Source organism: Sphaerodactylus townsendi, linkage group LG04 (genome assembly GCF_021028975.2).
Source record: "Sphaerodactylus townsendi isolate TG3544 linkage group LG04, MPM_Stown_v2.3, whole genome shotgun sequence".
Classification (NCBI taxonomy): domain Eukaryota; kingdom Metazoa; phylum Chordata; class Lepidosauria; order Squamata; family Sphaerodactylidae; genus Sphaerodactylus; species Sphaerodactylus townsendi.
Genome location: NC_059428.1, coordinates 40054547 through 40077954, shown reverse-complemented (window position 1 = coordinate 40077954; position 23408 = coordinate 40054547). Strand labels below are relative to the sequence as shown.

General features: G+C 43.0%; 1 protein-coding gene across 1 annotated transcript in view; it reads right to left on the bottom strand.

Moving 5' to 3' along the window:
- Window positions 1-16996, bottom strand: part of F5 (coagulation factor V) — a 51814-nt gene extending 34818 nt beyond the window's left edge. The window contains exons 1-7 of the mRNA XM_048495515.1: window positions 16772-16996; window positions 14672-14763; window positions 13190-13312; window positions 9619-9831; window positions 7738-7881; window positions 5657-5878; window positions 3957-4122 (exon numbers count right to left, since the gene is read on the bottom strand). Of these exons, the coding sequence (XP_048351472.1) occupies window positions 3957-4122; window positions 5657-5878; window positions 7738-7881; window positions 9619-9831; window positions 13190-13312; window positions 14672-14763; window positions 16772-16947 (1136 nt within the window). The 5' untranslated portion in view covers window positions 16948-16996. The remainder of the gene's footprint in view (window positions 1-3956; window positions 4123-5656; window positions 5879-7737; window positions 7882-9618; window positions 9832-13189; window positions 13313-14671; window positions 14764-16771) is intronic.
- Between the last annotated feature and the right edge of the window lie 6412 nt (window positions 16997-23408).

The window sequence follows — 23408 nt, the reverse complement described above, 5'->3', positions numbered from 1 at the left end:
TATCCCCTAAGGGCTCTGGGCGGTGTACAACACAGTAATCATCATGTACAAGTAAAACAGCTAAAACCTTTAAAAGCAGTGATAAAATGAGAAAATAAGTATAATGACTAAAATTTAATTTGCAAAATGGCGTCCGACAATTTCGTTTTCAAACCCTCTTTCAGGGAGGGAAGGACAGCAGATCCCAAGATAACAAAAGGCACAGATGTAAAGGCCATGGGGGGGGGGGCACCATCAATGGCTGGTATCTCCAAAGGCCTGGCGGAACAACTCCGTCTTACAGGTCCTGCGGAATTCCGTAAGGTCCCACAGGGCCCGGACAGCTGGTGGGAGAGCGTTCCACCAGGCTGGGGCCAGGGCTGTAAAGGCCCGTGGAGGCCAGCCGTATCATCGAGGGGCCAGGGACCACCAGTAAATTGGCCTCCGCTGAACGAAGAGGCTGTATAGGGACATGTGGGGTGATGCAGTCCCGAAGATACGAAGGTCCCAGGCTGTGTAAGGCCTTAAAGGTCAGCACCAACACCTTGAAGATGATTTGGAACTCTACTGGGAGCCAGTGCAGCTGGCGCAGCACAGGCTGGATATGATCCCAGGTGGCACTGCCTGTAAGCAGGCGCGCAGCTGCATTTTGGACCAGTTTTAGCTTCCGAATCAAGCGCAAGGGAAGGCCCGCGTAGAGCGAGTTACAATAGTCTAATCTGGAGATGACTGTTGCATGGATCACTGTGGCCAGGTCAGTCTGGGAGAGGAAGGGGGCCAGCCGCCGGCCTGACGAAGGTGGAAAAAAGCAACCCGGGTTATATGGGCCACCTGGGTCTCCATTGATAGAGACGAATCCAGGTGGACCCCCAGGTTGCGTACAGAGGGGGTCAGTGCCAATGTGACCCCCTCCCACACCAGCGGCTGAAACATCCCCCTCTCCCCCTCGCGGCCCAGCCAGAGGATCTCCGTCTTCGATGGATTCAGTTTTAACCTGCTCTGTCGCAACCAACCAGCGACCGCCTCCAAACAATGCTGTAGAGCTGCAGGGGCGGTGGCTGTTCCCCACTCCATCAATAGAATGAGCTGAGTGTCATCCGCATACTGATGACAGGACAGCCCAAAACTCCGTACCAGCTGAGCAAGGGGTTGCATGTAGATATTAAATAACAGCAGGGATAATAGTGCCCCCTGGGGTACACCGCAATGAAGCGGGCACTTCCGGGAGGCCTCATCCCCGCACCTCACTTGCTGATTCCGACCCCGGAGAAACGAGGAAATCCATTGGAGGACAGTGCCCCGTATACCGGAAACGGCCAGGCGGTGGGTCAAAAGGTCGTGATCGACCACATCAAACGCTGCGGTAAGATCTAACAATACCAGCAGCGCCGATCTGCCCTGGTCAAGCTGCATACGGAGCGTATCTGTGACGGCGACGAGAACAGTCTCCGTCCCGTGCCCAGCACGGAAGCCGGACTGGAAGGGGTCAAAAGCCGATGCGTCATCCAGGAAACCTTGAAGCTGCTCCAACACCACTCTCTCAATTACCTTCCCCAGAAACGAAAGATTCGAGACAGGGCGGTAATTGGCCAGATCCCCAGGATCTAATCATGGTCTTTTTAAGAGTGGGTGGACCACTGCCTCCTTCAGCCCATCTGGGAAAACTCCTTGCTCAAGGGAGTTATTGATGATACTCAACAGATGGGGCCGCAGCTCCGCTCGGCAGGCTTTCACAAGCCAAGACGGGCACGGATCCAGAGGACAGGTAGTAGGTCTAACAGCAACTAAGGTCCTGTCGACAGCAGCTTCGCAGAGCAGGGAAAACTGGGCCAAACAAGGGCCTGAAGACGGCAAGGGAGTCTCCAGTTCACTAATTGTAGCCAACGTAGGTGGAAGGTCATGGCGGAGCGACGCGACCTTATCCGCAAAAAAGCTCATAAAGGCCTCACAGCTTATATCCAATTGAGAATTTGATGACCTCTCTGACAGGGAGGTCAGTGACCGAATTATACGGAACAGTTGAGCCAGGCGGGAGCTAGCGGACGCGAGGGAGGAAGAGAAGAAAACCCTCTTCGCTTCCTTAGAACATAAGAACATAAGAACAAGTCAGATGGATCAGACCAAAGTCCATCTAGTCCAGCTCTCTGCTACTCGCAGTGGCCCACCAGGTGCCTTTGGGAGCTCACATGTAGGATGTGAACGCAATGGCCTTCTGCGGCTGTTGCTCCCGATCACCTGGTCTGTTAAGGCATCTGCAATCTCAGATCAAAGAGGATCAAGATTGGTAGCCATAAATCGACTTCTCCTCCATAAATCTGTCCAAGCCCCTTTTAAAGCTATCCAGGTTAGTGGCCATCACCACCTCCTGTGGCAGCATATTCCAAACACCAATCACACGTTGCGTGAAGAAGTGTTTCCTTTTATTAGTCCTAATTCTTCCCCCCAGCATTTTCAATGTATGCCCCCTGGTTCTAGTATTGTATTCCTTTGTCGCCATCTCATAGGCTTTCATAAACATCCTATAAGATGTTCGCGCAGCTTCGTCGTGAGATTTCCTCCATGCTCGCTCTAGTCGTCTAAGACCCCGTTTCATCTGACGCAACTCCTCCGTATACCATGGAGCGCGTCGAGAGCGGGGGCGTAGAGGACGCCGGGGGGCAACAACATCGATGGCATCGGAGAGCCGGGCATTCCAGTCCTCCACCTGCTCATCGAGTGTGCCGGAGGGTTCAGGGTCCCAAAGAGCATTCAGGAAACCAAGTGGATCCATAAGTCTCCGCGGGCGAGCATAAACCAGCCTGTCGCCTAGACGGGGGTGTTGTGGCGGGTCCACCCGGACCTTCGAGGCATAATGGTCGGACCATGGCACTCTGTCAGTAGAGGATACGACCAAGTTTATCCCCGACCCGAAGACCAAATCCAGCATGTGCCCGGCTTCATGGCTGGGGCCAGAGTTTATTAAGGAGAGGCCTAGCGTCGCCATGGATGACACTAGGTCCACGGCCATCATACATGAGGCGGCGTCGACATGGACGTTGAAGTCACCCAAGACAATAAGTCTGTGGAACCACAACGCCCAGTCTGACACCACCTCTAACAGCCACGACAGGCTGTCTCTCGGTGCGCTAGGCGACCGGTACACCAGGAGAACAGCCACCCTCTCCAAGGCCAACCACTCCAGGCCTACACACTCCATGCCAGTGACCTCCGGGACGGGGACTGCCCTAAAGGGAATAGACTCACGGATGAACAGTGCCACCTCACCCCCCCGGCCCTGTGTTCGCGATCGGTGGAGGCACGCGAAACCCGGGGGCATGACTTCGCCCAAGGCGACGGTCTTACCTTCGCGCACCCAGGTTTTGGTGACACCTGCCAGGTCCACCTGCTGGGCAGCGAGAAAATCTCGGAGTACCGTGGTCTTATTGTTGATGGACCTGGCATTAATTAACACCAAAGACGAAGCAGAGTGTCCCTGATCCCCATCGTTTCTTGGGATAGGTCGGAGGTCAGAAGGCGGACGAGCATAACTATATCTCGTACGTCTTCTATCATGAAGAGAATACTCATATCAGTTTGTTTACAGGAATGACTCTTTAAAATCCTCAGGCTCAAGAACTGCCTTCTCCCTAACTTTGCTTCCTTCATCCCCTTCCATGTTCACACAGCTTGGAAAGCAGTCATTTCTAACACAAATCATAGGCTGCTTCCGCACGGGACAAAAAAGCTGGTAAAAGGACGGTAAAAACAGCATTATAGGTGGGGAGTTTGCACGGCCATTGCTGCAGCAATGCGGCAACCCTCCAGCAGGCCCACAACGGTTTATTAGAAAGTCGCTCACTGAGCGTGTCTTTTAAACAAAGCCTTTTCAATTCACTTCACCAGCCTCTGGGCATTTTGGTCACAATATTCTAATCCATGGGCACCAGTCTAACTAAAGCCCTCAACTTGCAAAATACTTCACATTTGCACCAAATTACCTATCAACGCTCTCAGGAATTTGTGGAGCATAATCCCAGAGGACTTCTTCTGCAGCAATGAAATATTTCCACTCTTTAATCATTCGCAGTTCTTTAAATGATAATTTCTTTGTCGATATAGCTGGATTGCCACATTCTTGTATCTCCAGGTAACCATGCATTCCAGCTAATTTGACAGACAGATAGAACGAGGACAATTATGACTATTAGTCCTTTTTTTTAAAAAAAAAAGTTGTAACAAGATGTATTGGCCCATGCAAAATTTCCTTCTCCCCAAAATAAAATCCATGCAATACCCTCTTATCAGAGTCAACCAAAGCAACACAAAACATTGTGCAATGTAACATAGTATTAGATCACAAGAAATTCTGTACATCAAGTGGCCTTTCACATTGTTTTTTGGTTTTGTTAGATTAAAATACCGTATATACTCGTGTATAAGTCGACCCGCATATAAGTCGAGGCATCTAATTTTACCACAAAAAACTGGGAAAACTTATTGACTCGCATATAAGTCGAGGGTGGGAAATAGAGCAGCTACTGGTAAATTTCAAAAATAAAAATAGATACCAATAAAATCATATGTATTTTTGTCTCATTCATATTACAGTTTCACACCAGAACCAATGTAGCCACAACAAATAAACGAATGTTCTCCTAAACCTCATGCTCAACAACCTAAATTCCTCCTCACCAGCCAAAACTGACCAAAGTTTCATTTAATTAATCCATCTATAGTTTAAACTATCTAAAGACTGCAGTTCTAATAATTATATTTGTAATTATACTTGTAACTAACCCATGAGATGGAAGATCTTTCTGACCTTCCTTTTTTTCTGGAAGGACCAGTACCAATAAATGCAAGAGTTTAAAAGAGAGTTAGGTCACGTGACTGACTGGCGACATGGGAACCACACGAAATCATGGCACAGCATTTCTTTGCTCATGATACATGTTACATGCAAGTACCACGTCACACCGTGTCATGCTTTGTGCACAGATGTAGTATCAATAATGTATGGCAGTGCCCTTGTATTGCCCAGCTTACAACAAGCACTTGCATTCATGGGGGGGTCCCAACCACTACAGCAATGTATCCTTTCACCTGATGGAAGCAAGACTGAACCTGCCCAGCAGGGTCATCCATGGATCTCCCAGATCAAATTGGAAACCAATATGCATGTGTTACTTTAGCAGTATTTTACCTCTATTTTCATTCCCATGCTTTACATTCAAATTCTGTCCTGAATCTCAAAACTATTTCTCTTTTGTGCTAGCCAAGTCATCAGATGAGGACACCAATACTTTCTCTTATATACTCTCTTGTTTGCTAGCAGAGCAATCACTTCCAGAGCAAAAGCAAATTTATATGTTCAGTTCCCTTTGCATACGTGCTGCATCTGCAGTACTCAGGGTTGGTTTGGACTACCCACCCACCCCCACCCCCCCGCGCCACTGCTATTCTTTGGATGGACAGAGATCACAATGCTATGGGAAGTTTTCTGGTGCAAAACTAAACCACTCATCAGCCTTTCTTTATGGCTTTGAATATGTTTTTTGCAGACAAACTGCAGTTCTCCATAGTAGCTTTCACAATCTACATGAAACTAAAAGTTATGTGTGCCTTCCATTTAAGAAAAAAACAAACCCCAAGCCTACAGTCAATTGCACAACTGTCTGCTTAGTAAAGATCTCCTTGCCTTGCAGATGTTTTTGGACAACAGAAGAAATTAGCCACCTTCCTGTGTGGCTTACGGACATGTTTGCCGTTGATGATGCCCCTCCAACAAGGTTGACAGTTGACACTTTGTAGCGGTTTTGCTCCAGGGTTTGACCATTGAAATGGATGGAGAAGATCTCTGGTGAAGAACTCATCCCTATCAAATGCCAGCTAATGCGATCATAAGCACACACTTCAATGTCTGAAATAAAAAGAGGACAGAGAAAAGAAGCTGAATCTTAAAACTCATTCAATGCCAGTCACAATCTGATTCCCTTCTACCATTTGCAGTGGAAGACATTTAATGAGTGATGAGAGAAGGAAAGTCTCCTTTTATTTGTCTTCTGCTCAACAGGTGACCTACAATGCAGACACTGTACTTGCCAAGGAGACAAAGAACAGTAACAAGCAAACATGGTTTACAATTCTATATAGGACCAATTCACTTAACCAAAGTGGCATGCAGAGATTACAGGGTAAAGAGATCAGTGCAGAGTATTGCAAGGTTTCACTTCATCATCATGTAGCAAGCTCTATTGATATTTAGAGTAGTACTTCTTTAACCTCCCAAATATAGTAATTACAGTTAAATGAAGCATGGAAAATAAGTCTGTTTCACTGATAAGCAGTCTATTAGCAATGACAGCTAAATGAAACCTTTGCATTTAAAAAAGAATGTTTTAAAGAAAGAATGTTCTAGTAATATTTTGATTACTAAATGATACAGACATTAACACCAAATTGCTGTTTCCTTCATGCTTTGCTTTATCTGCTTCCAGAGGATGGCATCTGTGGAAAAAGAATGGTGGTTGGTTCCTGCCTGATAATTCTTATGCCCTGAGGTCTTATAATCAGAAGCTTTGCATTAACATTGTTAATACAAGCTAAGTTGCAAGCTGAATTCATGGGAAAACTTCCATGGCTATCTCAACACATTATTGATTCTGTGAATTGGCTCTAGTTGTCTAGAACACTGATGAATCCAAACCATATGTCATATATACCAAGCTATGTGAACTGTTCATCACTGCGAAATGGATGAGCAAAATGTGTTATAAAGGGAAGGAAGAAAGACAGGAAGATCTGGGTCTCCTATAGTGCAATCTTCTGTATGTTTACACAGAAAGAAGTCCAGCCTTGCTTTGTTTTGTTGAAGGCTTTCATTGCTGCAATCAACTGGCTCTCATGAGTTTTCCAATTGTGTGGCTATGGTCTACATTTAGACCCTGGCCACACGGCCTGGAAAACGCACAACAACCATTTGTTCTGTTTGGATACTCCCCCGTAATGCTGCATAGGGCTGTAGCCTTAATGGAGTTTTCCAAACACCTTATGGAAGGGTACACATTAAAAGCATTCTGTGAACAGGGTTGCATTTGAACTAAATGTTCCGCAGACACAAGGTACTTTCTGCTTGTCTGCCTCCTCCCTTCCTCTGCAGTCTATGGACTTCCTGGACATGCTGGTCCTGGGGAGAAAAAGAGACCCTCCAGAATAGCCTGAAAGGCAAATTGAAAGGCAAGAAAGCAGAATTGGCAAAAATTATGCTTCATCTTCAGTTAGGTGAAAATTTGGACTGGATCTAAACCATAGAGTGTTCTGGAGTAATATCTGGCATCTAGCTCTACTATATTAAGGTCTGCCCTATTTACATGATTATCATAGCATACCATTTCAAATTGCTATGTACATTGACTTTCTGCCCATGAACCACCATGCATAGTATCATATTTTAAATGCATCACAGTGTGGCTTGTAGTGGAGAGTGTAAATCCCAATTCAATATATGGCAGTACTGTTACAGTCTAAACATTATAGAAAAGCTACCAAAGAAGTGCAGTTTCTGCATTCTCTAGTTCAGTTCCAACGTGCAGTGAACGTATTTGTATTTCATCCCTACAGAGAGCTTCATGAGCCTCACGAAACCCCTGGGAGTTACGGAAATATTCAAATCCCTCTTTTTCCCCAGACAGTAGCAGAAACAGGAAAGTAAAGATACAAATCAATCCTACCAACTGTGCCTAAGCTTTCCCTATTCTGTCAGTCAAGTTCATGCAGTACCTGGCAGAGTTCCATTAGCATAACCATTAATTGTGTACAGGAGGGAAGTAACTTTTTGCCAGCTTTTGCTTTCATCAAACACAGCAAACATCAATACATACTCCCGATCAAACAGTTTCTGTGTTCCATTTTCATGCAGACTTCCTAGAAGAAAAGGGAGGAAAGGGTATCTCAGATCAAAAAGAAACTTAAAAAAAATCAAAATACATACAAATAATGAAGACTCTAGTATGGGTCTGACACAGGGTAACACAATTCAGGTCTTCACAGCCCAGCCTTTTCCTCATAAGCAAGATACTGGTGTTTAGGAAGTGTTTGTTTTTAATTTGCTTCTTTATTACAGTTTCTTTCCTGCATTCCTGCAAGGAGCTCAGAATTGCATATGTGGTATTCTCATTAAATTCCCAGAAATATCCAGACATGTTTATTTGCACCAATGATGCTAAATTGGACTGTTTCAGAAGATTCCCTGGTTCCAGCACTAAACTTACATTGAACTGACATGGTTAAATAGAATCCTTTAAAAAAAGAGAGAGTTGTACACCATTGCCCTTAATAGTGAAAATACAGCCTAGTCTGATTATAGTTTTTGAAAACCCAGTGACTCCATTTATTGTATTTATTGCATTTATTATAAGTGCTTCAGTTTGGTCATTAAAAAAAAGTCAAAACATTAATTTATTTTATTAGATTTTTATGTTGCTCTTCCCTACCAAGGTAAGCTCAAAGCAGCTTACAACAAATGAAAAGAAAAGGGTATGGGAAGGAGATCTGCTAAGATTAAGGTGACCAGGCGTCCCGCTTTTGGTGGGACAGTCCCGCCTTAAACCAATCTGTCCTGCATCCCGCGGGGTTTTTTAACTGTCCCGATTTTGCCTTCTGGGGCGCTCTTTTTTTCCCGCCCTGTCACAGGGCGGGAAACAGGGAAGCGCCCCAAAAGGCAGTGCGCTCCTGTGGCCGCGCGCGCGCCCCCCCGTCCCGGTTTTAAAAGGTGACAATCTGGTCACCTTAGCTAAGATGGACCCTGCTGCTGTGCTCAGCCATAGGCAAGGCAGAACATTTCTGCCTTTCAGGCCCCATGGAATTGAAGTAAACCCTTCAGTGACCAGGTCTCATTTGACAGAGCATTTCACCAGGCTGGGGCCAGAGTTGAGAAAGCTCTGTCTCTGGTTAAGGACAGCCAGACATTTTTCAGGCCACAGACCACCAGCAGGTTGCTATTCGCTGAGCAAAACGCTCTTTGAGGGGTGTATTGCGAGAGGCAGTCCCGCAGAGACAAAGGTCCCAGACTTTTTAGGGCTTTAAAGGTTAATACCCAAACCTTAAACCTGATTCGACATTCCGTCTGGTGCCAGTGCAGCTGATGGAGCACCAACTGGATATGTGCTCAAGGGTATCCAATTTATCCTTATTTGCAGAAATTAAACTCACCCAGAGGGGGTGACAGGGCAGTCCCGCCTTAAAACAATTTGTCCTGCGTCCTGCAGTTTTTTTGAACTGTCCTGGTTTTTGGGAGGCTGCCGCACTGCCTTCTGGGGTGCGCCCGCCCGGGTCCCGGCTTACAAAGGTGACAATCTGGTCACCTTAGTTTAAGACACACTTCTCAGTGTAGAAACCATAGCTCCAAAACTCAAATTTTCTTATTGTAAAGTTTATTTTTGTTATGACAGTTTATTTTACTGTGATTATTTTCAATGATCCTATTGTATGTACGAGTCATCATGAATTGGGGGGGGGGGCATTCAGAAGAAAGGTGGACCAAACATTTAAATATCAACATCATTTAGATATGGGCAGAAAACATAAATGCAGGAAATAGATACAGATATACCCCAATTACTAACACCTTATGATTTCATCAACTTAAAAGTATGTGAATACCTTCTTTACATATCAGCAAGGCACCAATAAGGCCAGAATTGAAGTCCTGTACCATGTTTTCATGGGAGTAGTAGGTATAGGTGAGACAGGGGGGGTCAGCCTTTTTAGGCCCGATTTCTGCAGTGACTACCCACACATACTTATATGTGTGACCTGAAGGTACAGCATCATCCAGCGTCTCTACAGCTGATGTTTTGTCAGCATATGAGGCACCTTAAGGCAGAGAAAACAGAGAACAGTAAATATCTTCTGTACTAACGAACAGAAACCATATACTAATGAGCCCTTTACAAAATATTTGTAAGAATGAGGATATCCTTTACCATATATAATAAATGATGTACATGCATACTCTTTACACACACACACAGGCTAATCCTAGAACTATTCACACAGACAGCACAGTCTGCAGGCTTGAATTTGCATTCCCTGTTTCTCTTCAAATAAAAAAGTAAAAAGAGAAGAAACTGATTTATTCAGCTCTCACACAGTTACAGTCTTCTTGTTCTTGTTGCTGTTGTTGAGAGGTGTATGTCCATACTGTACAAGTGTATTTATTCCAAAACAAGCCTGCTAACGTATTTCCTATTGCTGTGCAAACAAAGAAAAGCTGTGAACCTTTTCAGATTGCTTTTCTTCTCTACTGCCATACTGACAAGATTCCTGATGCAGTTCCTTTGCTGAACACTATATGGAAGAGCATCTAGGCACTTGAAAGGCATACAAGCTTTAACTGAAGCAGAACTGATCTAGTTGGGTGCTGTGTGGTTTCCGGGCTGTATGGCCGTGTTCTAGCAGCAAAGCCTTCGACAATACATAGAACTGATCTAATTTCAAATGTGAATGGTAAAATCAAACAGCATGACAAAAGTGTTTGGGAGGAAGCTCAGATATTCTGAAGCAGGAGACTTGACACAGTAATTTGGATCAATTCCTGTTCTGATATATGGTTTTCTGTGCAGGTAGAATATGCTCATGAAGGAAGGAAACATGATGCCCAGCAATAAACAAACAAACAAATCTGGGGTAGGAAGGAAATATACTTCTTGCATTTCTACTTTATAGTGAAAGCACCTTAAGTTTATCCACTTTTATTTTCCAGATAATCTGAGGTTGTGCAAGAGCCCAAGAGAGATGTCAGGTTGGCATGTCTTCTGGGAAAGACAGGAATGAATCTATCTTTTCAGTAGATTTCTTTCTCTAGCTGTCCTATACTACCTGAGGAGGTCCCCTAAGCCCTCAACAGCAGCTTTGGAGGATGGTACGAGTTCATAGTGGGAGACAGAAAAACCCTATTCCATAAACATAATTTTCTCAATCACACTTATTACCTCAACTATGGGTGTTCAAGCTAATCTAACTTGTCTAACCCAGGCAGCTGATGAGACTGGGTGTATGGAATATCCAGCTGTTTCCAAACAGCCTTGAGAGATGCAGCTGTTCATTCCCATGCTTCCAACATCCTCCAGAAGAAAACAGAATGCTTTTGAATGCAGTGGATGAATAATCCTTTAGGTAGTTCACTGAAGTGCCTGTGAACACATACTGACACATTTAAAACCCTCCCTAAGGGGAAGGGAGGGGGCATACCTCAGTGGTGGAGAATCTGCTTGGCACATTGAAGATTCCTAGTTCAATCCCCTGCATCTCCAGTTTTAAAAGGCTGAGGTATATGCATCTACCGACTGGTGATGTGAAAGACCTCTACCAGAGACCTTGGAGAGCTGCTGCCAGTCTGAGTAGACAATACTGATTTTGATGAGCCAATGTCTTGGTTCAGTATAAGGCAGCTTCATGTATTCATAACTAGGGACTAAATGAGGATAGAGGCTTGTCAGGGACAGCTGACTGAAAATAGGGACCGTCCATGGAAAATCAAAATAACTGAATCCAGTTTCTGTTCTTCATTCCCCTTTCTGGTCAGTTCCATAGGAAGGTTTATATGTTATTCATAGATCTTCTTTGCATTACCAGCACTGGGTACTCAACAAAGGAAATGTTTTTTTTTCAAGCATAATTCCAGTCAAACACTAAGTAAACAGCACATGAGCACAGCAAGCAAACTGACAAGATGTTCACTGGGTACATAAACAATCCCAGATCAGATCCAAAGTTCAGTGGCATCAGAAAGCCACTGTGATTTTCCTGATGATTTTCTCACTGCCTTTTTTGTTGACCATTATACTTGGAGTATTAATCTTGCTGTAGGGTTGTCATTGGAGGAGGATAAAACCCCACTGGCCAAACTTTTTTTCCAGTTGCCACAATATTTCTGCTAATGCCAGGATTATTTTGTCAAAATTAATTGACCGAAAGTTGGCAGCACTGGTTTTTAAAGGCTTGCACTACATATACCACACTAAAGAGAGTGCAGTGGTTGGATTCTTTTCCCCATGCATGGTTTCATATATGGCAATATGAGAAGCTGAAGGATGCATGAATGTACTTTCTCCTAGGCCAGGGGTAGGGAACCTGCGGCTCTCCAGATGTTCAGGAACTACAATTCCCATCAGCCTCTGTCAGCATGGCCAATTGGCCATGCTGGTAGGGGCTGATGGGAATTGTAGTTCCTGAACATCTGGAGAGCCGCAGGTTCCCTATCCCTGTCCTAGGCCATTGTGCAAAAGCTTTGTTGGGTCAAGATAGACAGAGCTGGTGGTGGCAAAACAGTGCAGCAATTTGGCAGTGCCAATCAATGCTCCATTGCTTCTGAAAATTGATCACTGGGGCACTGTTATATGCACATGTGTGCAACATGTGGTTGATCCCTAATCAGGCTAAGAAACGATGGGAGAGGAAGGGTGTTTTTTGAATGTTTTTTTTAAAGGAGCCTGTTTTTTCCTGCTGATTTGCTGCTGCTGATTGCAGATAGCTGCGTGGAAGGGTGGAGGCCAGGGTTATGACTGAAAGCATTTTTCCTCCCAAGGTATGAATTTGGTTGATTCACAAGCTTGTCAGGATGTGGAATTCTTACGAGGCTTGTGATGAGTTCTGAGACCATGCAGACAGTTATCTGAGTGCTAGCCTGGTGTAAGTACAGGTCATGTCATCGCCACCTCTCAAGTTATGGAATGCAGTTGAATACTGTGGTGATCTTTGAGCTGTGCTTGAGTGGGTCCAATTCAAGTTTCGCCTAAAATACGAACCCATACCATACCAAAAGAATGATATGACACACTTCAGTCTCAAGGCCCATACTTTGGAAGGAACCAAGCACTTCTTGAAGTGTGTAGCCCTTAAAATGCCTCAGTACCTTGAAAGACTAGACTCTTTATGAGAAGTCTGTCAGGACTTCACAAGTGGTGCCATAATATGTCTCATAAGTTATTCCAGAATTTGTTTGGGAAGACTTGAGGTCCCTATGAATATCTTTAAAAGGCAGCACTATTTACTTCTTTGGCAAAGGTTCCTTCTTAATTTCTCACATGACATTCATAGGCTCTCTCCTATCATCTGAGCATTTTTTGCCAACATGAGATCAATAGGTGTTACACTGGAATTACAGAGGCAGAGAAAAACTTCGTTCCAATCTACAACACAGAAAGCGATGAGAACATCTCACAGCACTTACCCTCTGATTGTTTGCTGTATGACATGCCTTGTGGATGAATGCTCAGTGGTTTGTTTGCCATGTTCTTAAAATGAATTATGAGTGTATCTCCGACTTCAGCACGCAGTGTCGGCCCCAAAAGTCCTACAAATATGCAATGTTTTTTTTAAAAACAAGGGAAAGTTTGAATAACAAAATGGTACTTCTTGATTGGAGATAAGATTATAATACAGGAGACGAGGGTCAGATTTCTGGATATGTTCTGTGGTTATCAGGATATACTACCATTCTACCATAGTAACTTAAAAGCAAAAAGAGTTAACATGGCTTATACTGTTACATATATTGAGTCATCTATCTGCTCAGCATGACAGGAATCTTTACAACTTTTTATGCCTTGTTAGAAGTGACCATTAAAAGAAGTCATTTTGCTGATTTGGTCATGAAACATGTAGAGACCCTGAAGATGGAAAACCAGGTAGAGTGGACATATGATTAGAAACCATTTTGACAATGCCAGACCAAAGGAGTAAATATTATGTATTTGTTGTCTGTTAGGATTTGACTGATCTTCTCTTGCTGGGATGAAGAAGGGTTAAATTATGCATAGACCCTTAGCCCTCTGGACAATATAGTCGTCATTGCTTCAGACACAAGATATTTCTTTTTGAAGGGGACTGGTTTTGTTGTCCTGGTCATGGCTGAGGCCATGTAGATTGCTGTCTTGCCATGATGTTCTTCTAGGGAGAGAGTAGGTGCAATCTCCCAATGGTCCTCTAGTGAAGGGCATATATAATATAAAATGAAAGTGGTTATTGTATAGCATATAGGGCAGTATTTTATGAAAGAACGTAGGACAACACTGATAGTGGTTCAGCTGCAGTTGTCAAACTGAAGGGATAGCAATATTGTATGGAAGATGAACTGTCATTTTCTCACTATAAGTTCCATGGTGATCAACCACAGGATGTGATGGGAAATGGCTTTTTACCATTAAAGTTGTTATTGTGAGGTACCATTTCCTGATTTTTAGAGACCAGATGACAAGACCCTGTGAAAACCAGCCACCTGTAAGCAATCTCACTCAGTAAACAGTCCCTTCAGAAAACTACTCTCTTCTTTTTCATAGCAATGTTTTCATTGGCCCTTCCTAGTCAATGTGACTTTGTCCGCCAAAATGCATTACTACAAAATGCAGAATAATTTTTTAGAAGCAATCCGTTTAGAAAAATGTGTACCAATAGAATGTGGGTAGAAACACAACTGACCAAATGTCTTAAGGATGAGTTCCTTTTCTCAGGAAGTGTGTCTCAGCTTACTTGCATGTTGCCAAAGTGACAGAGATGGAGTTTCCTCTTTTTGTGTATTAAACTACAATTTCTGTGCAATGCTTTGAGGGAGTATTTTTGTCTGAAAAGCAGGCTGAACATATAATAAACAAACAGCTTTAAAACAGGTTATATTGATTTTAAAAACGGCTTCTGAAAATAATGTTATCTTCACCTGACAGAGCATCTGTTGGTTTTTCTTTTTTGAAACCTGCTTCATACTGTCTGTAGACAATTTTGTTGAACGGAGGACTTGAATTTAGTAATCTGAAACAGAAAGGATGGGAGAAAAAAGGATGTAAAAATTCTAAGGCATGACATGCTATGACACTGTTCAAATTAGGCATAGTTAGATAAATTAATTTGTATATTTTATTCCAGCTGCACATTTTGTAGCAATTTTCAGACTATATTTCAGAATTTATCATTTTACATTCTAACTTTAACTCTTGGCTGAATTCAGCCACTGATGGAAGCAAAATCAAGGAGCGCAGGAAGTCGGTACGGCACTACCAGGTTTTACTCTGAAATCACATGGGCTAGCAACTTGCTGTGTTTTATTATGAAAGCTGACATTCTCAAGATCTGGGATGACGAACCCTAAAGAATAAATTCTGAAGATTTCTTACAATCCACCTCATCAGACCATTTCAATATTAAACATGATGATGTGTAGAGGAGCTTTGAAATTTCTATCAGTTGGAGGCACTACTGCATGTCAACTAGGAGCTTCTCATTGCTTCTTGCTCTTAAGACATTCACTGTATAGGCTACTCTCAAGAAAATCACATTGCAATGAATTACTTAGGTACAGTGACTGTGTGCCCAGTGGCTTCATAGAGGAGAGAGTTACACTTTTGTGGCTGATGCTCTACATCATATGCAATCTACAAAGCGGTGCACAATTGCACCCTTTATTCTGTTGTCCAAAACATTCAACATGCAAGATTTCATCTTCCCCTTCATAAATATATTAATTTCGTACTGTTATAGATATTCACAGGGCAGGATAGAAGATCATTCTCCGTGACACGTGGGAGAACCCTTTCTAGTGCATCCACAAAACTATTTTCCAAATTACATGCAACATTTGATATGGTCACAATGGGGACTTGCAGACATATGGCAGCTGTGAAATCACCATGGGAACCCAGCTCTAAAACACTGTAGAGGCCCAATTTGGACTGGGACCACAGCATGGGGGGATGAGGGGATCCGGCCTTCCCATGCCATTTTCCTGACCCCAAATTATTCTGGGGATATTATTTGCCTCATTGGGAGGCAGGGTTCACATGAGGTGAATGCTTGCATGTGCAGCCCCTCCCCTGAGGTATTTCAGGTCTGGAAAATAGTGCTAAGAAGATAGTCAGAGACCCCCTTCCTGTGTCCATGGTAGCAGTCCAAACCTAGTCACTGTGGTGCTTGGAATTGAACTCCCGCAGGGAACATGTAGTTGGCAACTTGCTGCCACTCCTCATGTTAAATGTAACTCCAATACCAACATGCAATTGTATAGTTTCTTCCAACTGAATACGAAAAGCACTCTGTACACCATCTTATCTGATTTAAACGATCTTGTGAGTAATGAAATAAACATTTCCATTGTTTTTTCTGAAATGCCATAAATAGATTATATCAAGTAATGAGATTACAACCTGGGATGCCCCTCCCCAATGAAGTACACACATTTCCCCCTGCATGGGGGTCTGCATGGAAGTTGGTGGGCTACATGCTGAAATGTTTAATTAATTTAACTTCATTTATACCCTGCCTTTCTCCTCGCTGAAAATGCCTAACATCCTTCTCCTCTCTTCCCCTTTATCTTCAAAACAACCTTGTGAGGTAGGTTAGGCTGAGCGTGTGTGACTGGCCTCAAGGTTGCCAAGCTTCCATGGCAGAGCAACGATTTGAATCTTTCAAATCCTAGTCTGACACTCTAACCACTACGCCAGACTGGCAAGCTCTACAGGTCTCATTAATGTCATTCATCCTCAAAAAATGCTCTTTGTGTATATAAAATACAGAATTCCTTCTTCCTAGCTCAGTGTACGTTACTTCAACAATACTAAAAGAAGAAAAAAGAATCGACAGTGAAAGGGAATAAAATAACATAGAAGAAAATCCCTAGAAAATGGCCAAAATTCTTACGATTTAAAGACACAGTTCATTTTTCCTATTGAAATTAATGCTAAACTCCCGTCATCCTTGGTCATCCTACCAGCCTGCACCACTCCTTCTTACATCCAGATAGTACATAAGCCCCAAGTTTTGTTACCTGGATTGTTCCATGGGTGGGAATCCATAGTTCCAGCTGGTGACTTGCGCAGCTATGTAATACTCCCTGAGCTGAGCTGCTTCCACAGTGAGAGTCCCCAAACCTAGCCAGCTCACGGCCAGGAACATCAAGAGGTGATGCCCACAGGAGCCAAGGAATGTGGTATAAGCTCCCATAGATGTTGTTCTGCTGGGAGACAGATGAGGCACATACAGTTCTGCAGCTTATCACTTCCCCAGGAAAAATATATCCTCTGTGGCTGGTGTTGCAAGGGACAGTGGTGCTGGCAATGCTTAGGTCATTGCTCTTTTCCTCTTCCCCTCCCTCTGTTGAGAGGGTCACAGAAGAGTCAGCTGCTGAAATCTGCCGTACTGTGCTCCTCTTTCATACATTTTCTCTGCTGAGGGGCAAATGGTGCAAAGCAGGTTCCCCCCTACAAGGCATTTCAAAATCCATTGAACCTCTGTATAAGATTGCATCTTCGATTTTTAAAACACAATTCATAATTCCCCCCCTGGAGCGCAGTAGGGATATTGTGTCACTTTCGTTCAATAGTAACTGGTTATATCAATATTATTTTGTTGTTCAATTGTATTGTGACACTATTAGAGTATGATTATTTTTTTAAGCTGAGGCGGCTTGCCTTAGGAAGCCCATCATCCAGGCAGACAGTCTTCTCCTGCAAAACACATTCCAGGATTATCTCCCCAGACATGGGGAGTCCTAAACCAAATGGCTCATTAAGTTCACAGCAGGAGTTAGCAAGCTCCAGATACCAAATGGCCAGGACTCGCTTCTCTATGGAAATCGATGCCTGCACCTTGGGCCTCGGTTGTAGTAGCCTTCCTCTCAGGGCAGATACAGTTTCCATAAAAGTTTGATAGGTCATACATACATTGTAAGCTGACTGCTCATTGTTCCACAAGCCGAGAATGCAGTTCTCTCACCAGTTGGTGCTTCTCAGGTAACCCCAGTGGTGATGGGGAAAACACATACCTGCAATATGCCATCTCTGCCTGCCTGGTGGGAATTCCTCAGCCTGGTGAAAAGGCCAGATACATGTTCGGCAACTGCAAAAGAATGTGAGGCACAGCGGCCTTTTCCTGAGCCTATGCAAATAAACTTAACAAGTACTCAAAGATGATTTAAGGCAGCATAGGATTAGTTTTTTTTAAAAAAAATATTTTTTATTTTATCAACACAAAATTACAGGAAAAGAAAAGAAAGTTGACAGTGATAACAACAACAATAATACATTTGAAAATGAATAAAAGAGATCAAGAGGGGAAAAGATATGAAAAAGAACGACCAACCAGAAGAAAAAAACTAAGGAAAGGGGGAAGCTGTTTTCAAGAGCACAGCGGCTCACACTGCTGATTCTGGATTTCTCAAAATTAGTGGGTTTAAAATCCAGACTCTTCCAATCCACCTGTCAAATTCAAGGCCCCCAATATCTGGGGAGGTGACATGAGAGCTGAGAAAAACTTGCTCCACAGCCGGCAAAGAAGTCCATATCACAATGTGTAGCCTGGGAGCACTCAGAGGCTCAAAGAGCTTGAAACGCCATTCTACCGGAAGTCCTGCAGGAGTAGATTCATGATGGACACCAGCACATGCAGAGTACTGTATTTGCGTCCATGTCCTTTGCTTTCAGAAAAGCAGGAAAAGTAGTACACGATTCCCTGATTTGTGAGTCAAATATCGGCTGATGGTAGCTAGCTGCATAGTTAAAATTTGAAAAACATCCTAACACTGCCCACCACACTGCAGGATCAAATGCAGGATCAAACTGGCAAATCACATAGCTACATGTTAGTCAGATTCAGTGAGATTTTTGTCAGTGTTGCTGTGTTATAATGCAATTGTGCATGCACTATTTTTTTTAAAAGGGGAGAAGGTGTGATACCACCAATGACAAAAATCGTGGAAAATCATCTTTATTTTTGTGGAGGGCAGCAGAAATAAAGTAGCTCTACTCTTGAGTCCACCGCATGCAAGTTGTGGAGGTAAGGCTGTCATGCGGAAGGGATGCAGCCAAGTTGAAGCAGCAGCTTGTGATTTCACCATGGGGAAAACCAGCAGAAAGTCCAGTATGCGGCAAAAGTCACCGTACTGGCATCCTCCAGGAGCACAGTCATCCGATTGGTACCTTCTACATCCACTAAATGTTGTTCTCCCCCTCACTTAAAATTTTACCCACAGCAGGTAAAGATCATTATATCACCCAACCTTTCTTATTGCACAAGATCTATACCAGATAAAAGAACTGGGAGGTTTCTGCTTCTTTCTAGTTTGATGGGGTTTATAGTTTGACTTTGTCCCTTGTCCCATTTTGAAAGCTTTTCATTATACGAGTTATGGGGGAATACCAATTTTCTTTTCAAAATAATCAGAGATGCCCATCTTATGAATGACACAGATAAGGAAGCAAACCTGAAACTAGTACATGTTATGCATAACTATCAAAATAAACTTCAAAATTTAAAAAAAATACGGTACTTGTTCTAAAAGAGGTAAGAAAAAACAACTATGGCCTTTTTTTAAAAAAACAAGGAAAAGTTTATTCCCAATCAATTTTCCATGCATTTGTAACTGTTAAGATACCAGGAAGGTTGCCTCATCGGCCTGTCTTCTTGGCACCATATTCAGGATAGCATCTCTCTCTTTCTCTTTCTCTCTCTCTCTCTCTGTTGGGTCCTCGACCATCAATAATGTTCCTGTCTTTTATTCTGGTATCAGTTAATGTATTCCCAACCTGAAGTGGATGAAGCACAGTGTTCTTTAAGGGCTCTATCCGGGTTCACACAAGGCTTTACGGTGTGTGTGTTCAAGCTTCTGCCAACTGTCAACAATGGCTGTTGCAGGAAGCCATTTATTTTATACCTGTGTCCAATTCTGACACCTCTGTTAGTCTTCATAACACAGGTATTTTAAAGCATTAACAAAAAAACAGATGGTCCCATTCATATCAAATGACCTACACGAGGAACTCAGCAATACCCTCAAGGCTCACCTAGCACCCTAGCTTTATTGTCCTTTAGGTAGCAGGCCTAAACATTTCTCTTTACCTAGGCTTTTAATTAAGGAGTTCCAACTTTTAAAAACCGTTTTTATGGTCTGCTTCTAGTCTGAGGGGTGTTTTATGGTGTATTTTAACACTGTGTAACTTTTACTTGTGAGATGCCCTGTGCACGTGCTGGAGAAGTGCTATAACAGGTTTCTAAATAGGCGTACATTTTGCACCCTGCTGTTCATTTAAGGAAGTTTGTAGGCCTCCTAGTGACCCAGCCCAATACTGCTCAGCTTCAGAGATAAAACTATCCAGCAGCTTTGTGCTGTTGCATAATATTGCTGTTACACACCCTTGAGCGTTTGAAGATTAGTCTGCTTATCCACATGGCAATAACAGTGTTTAATTTGAGACAGTTATATAAATTCAAAAAGTGCTGGAGTTCTCAAAACTGAAACATTTGGTCATAATTAACCATTTTCTGTTTGAAGATTAGTCTGCTTATCCACATGGCAATAACAGTGCTTAATTTGAGACAGTTATATAAAGTTAAAAAATGCTGGAGTTGCCAAAACTGAAACATTTGGTCATAATTAACCATTTTCACAACCAGTAAAGACAGCTGAGAACGTGCGTCCAGTGCACAAAGGAAGGAAGGACTGCTTCATTTCTTCATCTGTTTTCCCAACAGAAAGAAATTAATGTTTACCAGCAGCAAACATAATAATTCTTTAACGAAGCCTAAGTAGAAGACTACTTGCCAGATTAATTGAAAATGTATGACTGTTGGGGGAGGGATCACCACCATCAATTTCATATTCTGATATCATTTTAAAAGCTTATGGAGAATATTTCATGTGGAATCACAGAAACAATTAAAAATTGCCGAGTTCTATGGGAGAAAATATCATTTCAACTGGCTCTGCCTACTATGGTTCTGATAACAGAATTCTAGTTTCTAACCTGTGACACATCCGTTAGTTGACAGATACTGCAATGTTTGGTACTAGTTTGCCAGTTTCCATGTATCACCATAGCACAGACTCAAAATGAAACCAGCAACACCTTCAGCTATTGCTGTATCATAAAATCCCCCATTTATGAACCTAACATTTATGAACCCCTCCCTCCCCACCCTTGCATACCACCCCTCCCTCCCCTCCCCTTGCACAGCACCCCTCCCTCTCCCTCCACTTGGGTGGGTGGGCCATGTCCAGATGCTGGGGCCCCTCCCTCCCTCCCTTGCATGCCACCCCTCCCTCTCCCTGACTCCAGAAATAAGGCTGATAAGAATTCTCCTATCCCAGAAAACAAAAAACTGATTATTTCCACTTATTGACAAAGTATATTCTATTGACACACACTGGCTGCTGGATGAAAAACAGTTGCTTCCTCTTCCTTTCAGCTGCAAGCATAGAGTGAAGTGAACGGTTTCCTGGAATATTCTCAGCACCGAACATTCCTTTGGGCGATTTCATTTCCTAACTTAAAGATGACAGCATTGATTAAGCAGTTGGGAAAACACTGACATTCTGTACAAAAAGACAGCTCCCAAATGAGCAATTGTACAAACCTGGTCCTGCTGTCTTTTGAAAGCAAGATATGACTATTTTCTTTGCTAACAGAAATTCAGTATTATAAGAAAAGTATAAGCAGAACCACACCATACACATAGGGATGCATATTCACACTAGCATCCCATATCCTCCTTGGAACAAACTCAGAAGTGTAGCAGCACATAAAAGCATGGTCCCTGATCCTTTGACAGCACCAAAATTGCTGCTTGCACTCATTTGGAAAAAAGCCAAATCTTTAAACGTTACTTCTTGGAGAAACAAGGTTTGGGAACTGGTTGTGGTGGGTTTTCTGGGCTGTGTGGCCGTGGTCTGCATTCCCGGAAAACCCACCACAACCCGGTTGTTCCCGGAAAACACACCACAACCAGTTGAACCCGGCTGTGAAAGCCTTTGACAATACAAGGTTTGTGAATTTGCTATATTATCCAAGTCAACTGAATTGATCAATTTAAATGATGGTCAGGTTAATCAAGCCTTTCCCCATTTTTGAAATAACAGATTATATCTTTACTATGATATACTTAACTGTGCAAACTTTTCACAGCATCATCACTGATGCAACGAGGGCAGTTTTCAAGCTTATTCAGAAAACAGGATTTAAAATCAATTGGGGCAAGGCTCAGCTGGTTCAGACGGAAGTAAAATTCATCTGGGCGGAGGAAGGACCTCCAATGCACAAAGGGTGGAAGCTACAAGAAAATTGAAGGCCCAGGATGCTTCTTTTTTAGGAGCAATCCTGATAATGTTGAACGTCTCCCAGGAGTTCACTAAGGGATTTGGTGAGAAAACCAACCCTTTATGGGCTCTTTTGAGAAAGAATCACCAACGGAGTGGAAACCAGACAGGCAGAGGTAACTCATACAACTGAATCACGGTCTGCCTCAGATTCCAGATTTGGCATATCATTGAATGGGGGAGCCCTAGGCTGTATAGTACAACTGAAACCAACAGATTAACTATTGGAATCCCTTAATTCTGAATGAGGGTGGTAAACAAAGAGTAATAGCTGCTATCACTCTTCTACTGTTCTCCGTCCAGTAAAATTTCACATTTCTCTTTGGGCCTTTCCAGGCTTTTGAATTTTCTAAGCCTTTAATGGCTTCCCACTGCAACCCAGTCTACCACTTTGGACTGAAAAAATGACCCTGTGGATATGAGACAGTTTACTTGTAAAACTGAATCCAACACGTAGTTCTATATTTACATTCTGCTAGACTTGTATGACTTTTAATTCACATGAATTTGGACAATGTAATAAAACTATTAAGTGCAGTATGTGCTAGATACATTTTCCTAGCTTGTTCCTGTGAACATACAGAAGGCAAGAGCAATACTTGCTCGATCTCAGCATTAACACTGGTGCAAGAGAAAGGGAAGGATAGGCAACCAGTACAGACACTTCAGCAAAAATGGTGAAGATCACATGTCTAAGCAGCCCTAAAATGGTATAGTGGTGAAGAGCAGGATACTCTGATCTGGAGAACTGGGATTGATTTCCCCACTCCTCCACGTGAAAGCTGCTAGGTGACCTCGGGCCAGTTATAGTGCCCTCAAAACCCTCTCAGCTGATGTGGAGGCAAGCAATGGCAAACCATCTCCAAAAGTCACTTGCCTCGAAAACCCTATGGGGGTCACCGTAAGTCAGTTGTGACTTGACGGCTTTCTACCCCCACACAAAGATGAACCTACAAGTTACTAGAGAGCAGCAAAGAATTTAACAGCTTAGAAAATGTGTGCTCCTCCCTCCCCACTATCACATAAGTATGTGAAATACCCCTGTCTGACTGTAGATGTCAAAAAGCATTATTACTCAGAAGCAAGTCTTTTTGAGTTCAGTGAGACTGATTGTCTAATAAGTGTGCTTAGGATTGCTGCCACAGTCATTTAAAACTGCTCACACCTTTAATGACATGGATTTAGCATGTTAGAAACTCTTTTATAGGCCGTTTTAAAATACAATCAGAGTGGTTTTCTGGTTTGATAAAGAAAAACATATAACACCTCTATCTACCCACTGCACAGGAATGAAAAAGTAGGGGTTGTTTTGGGG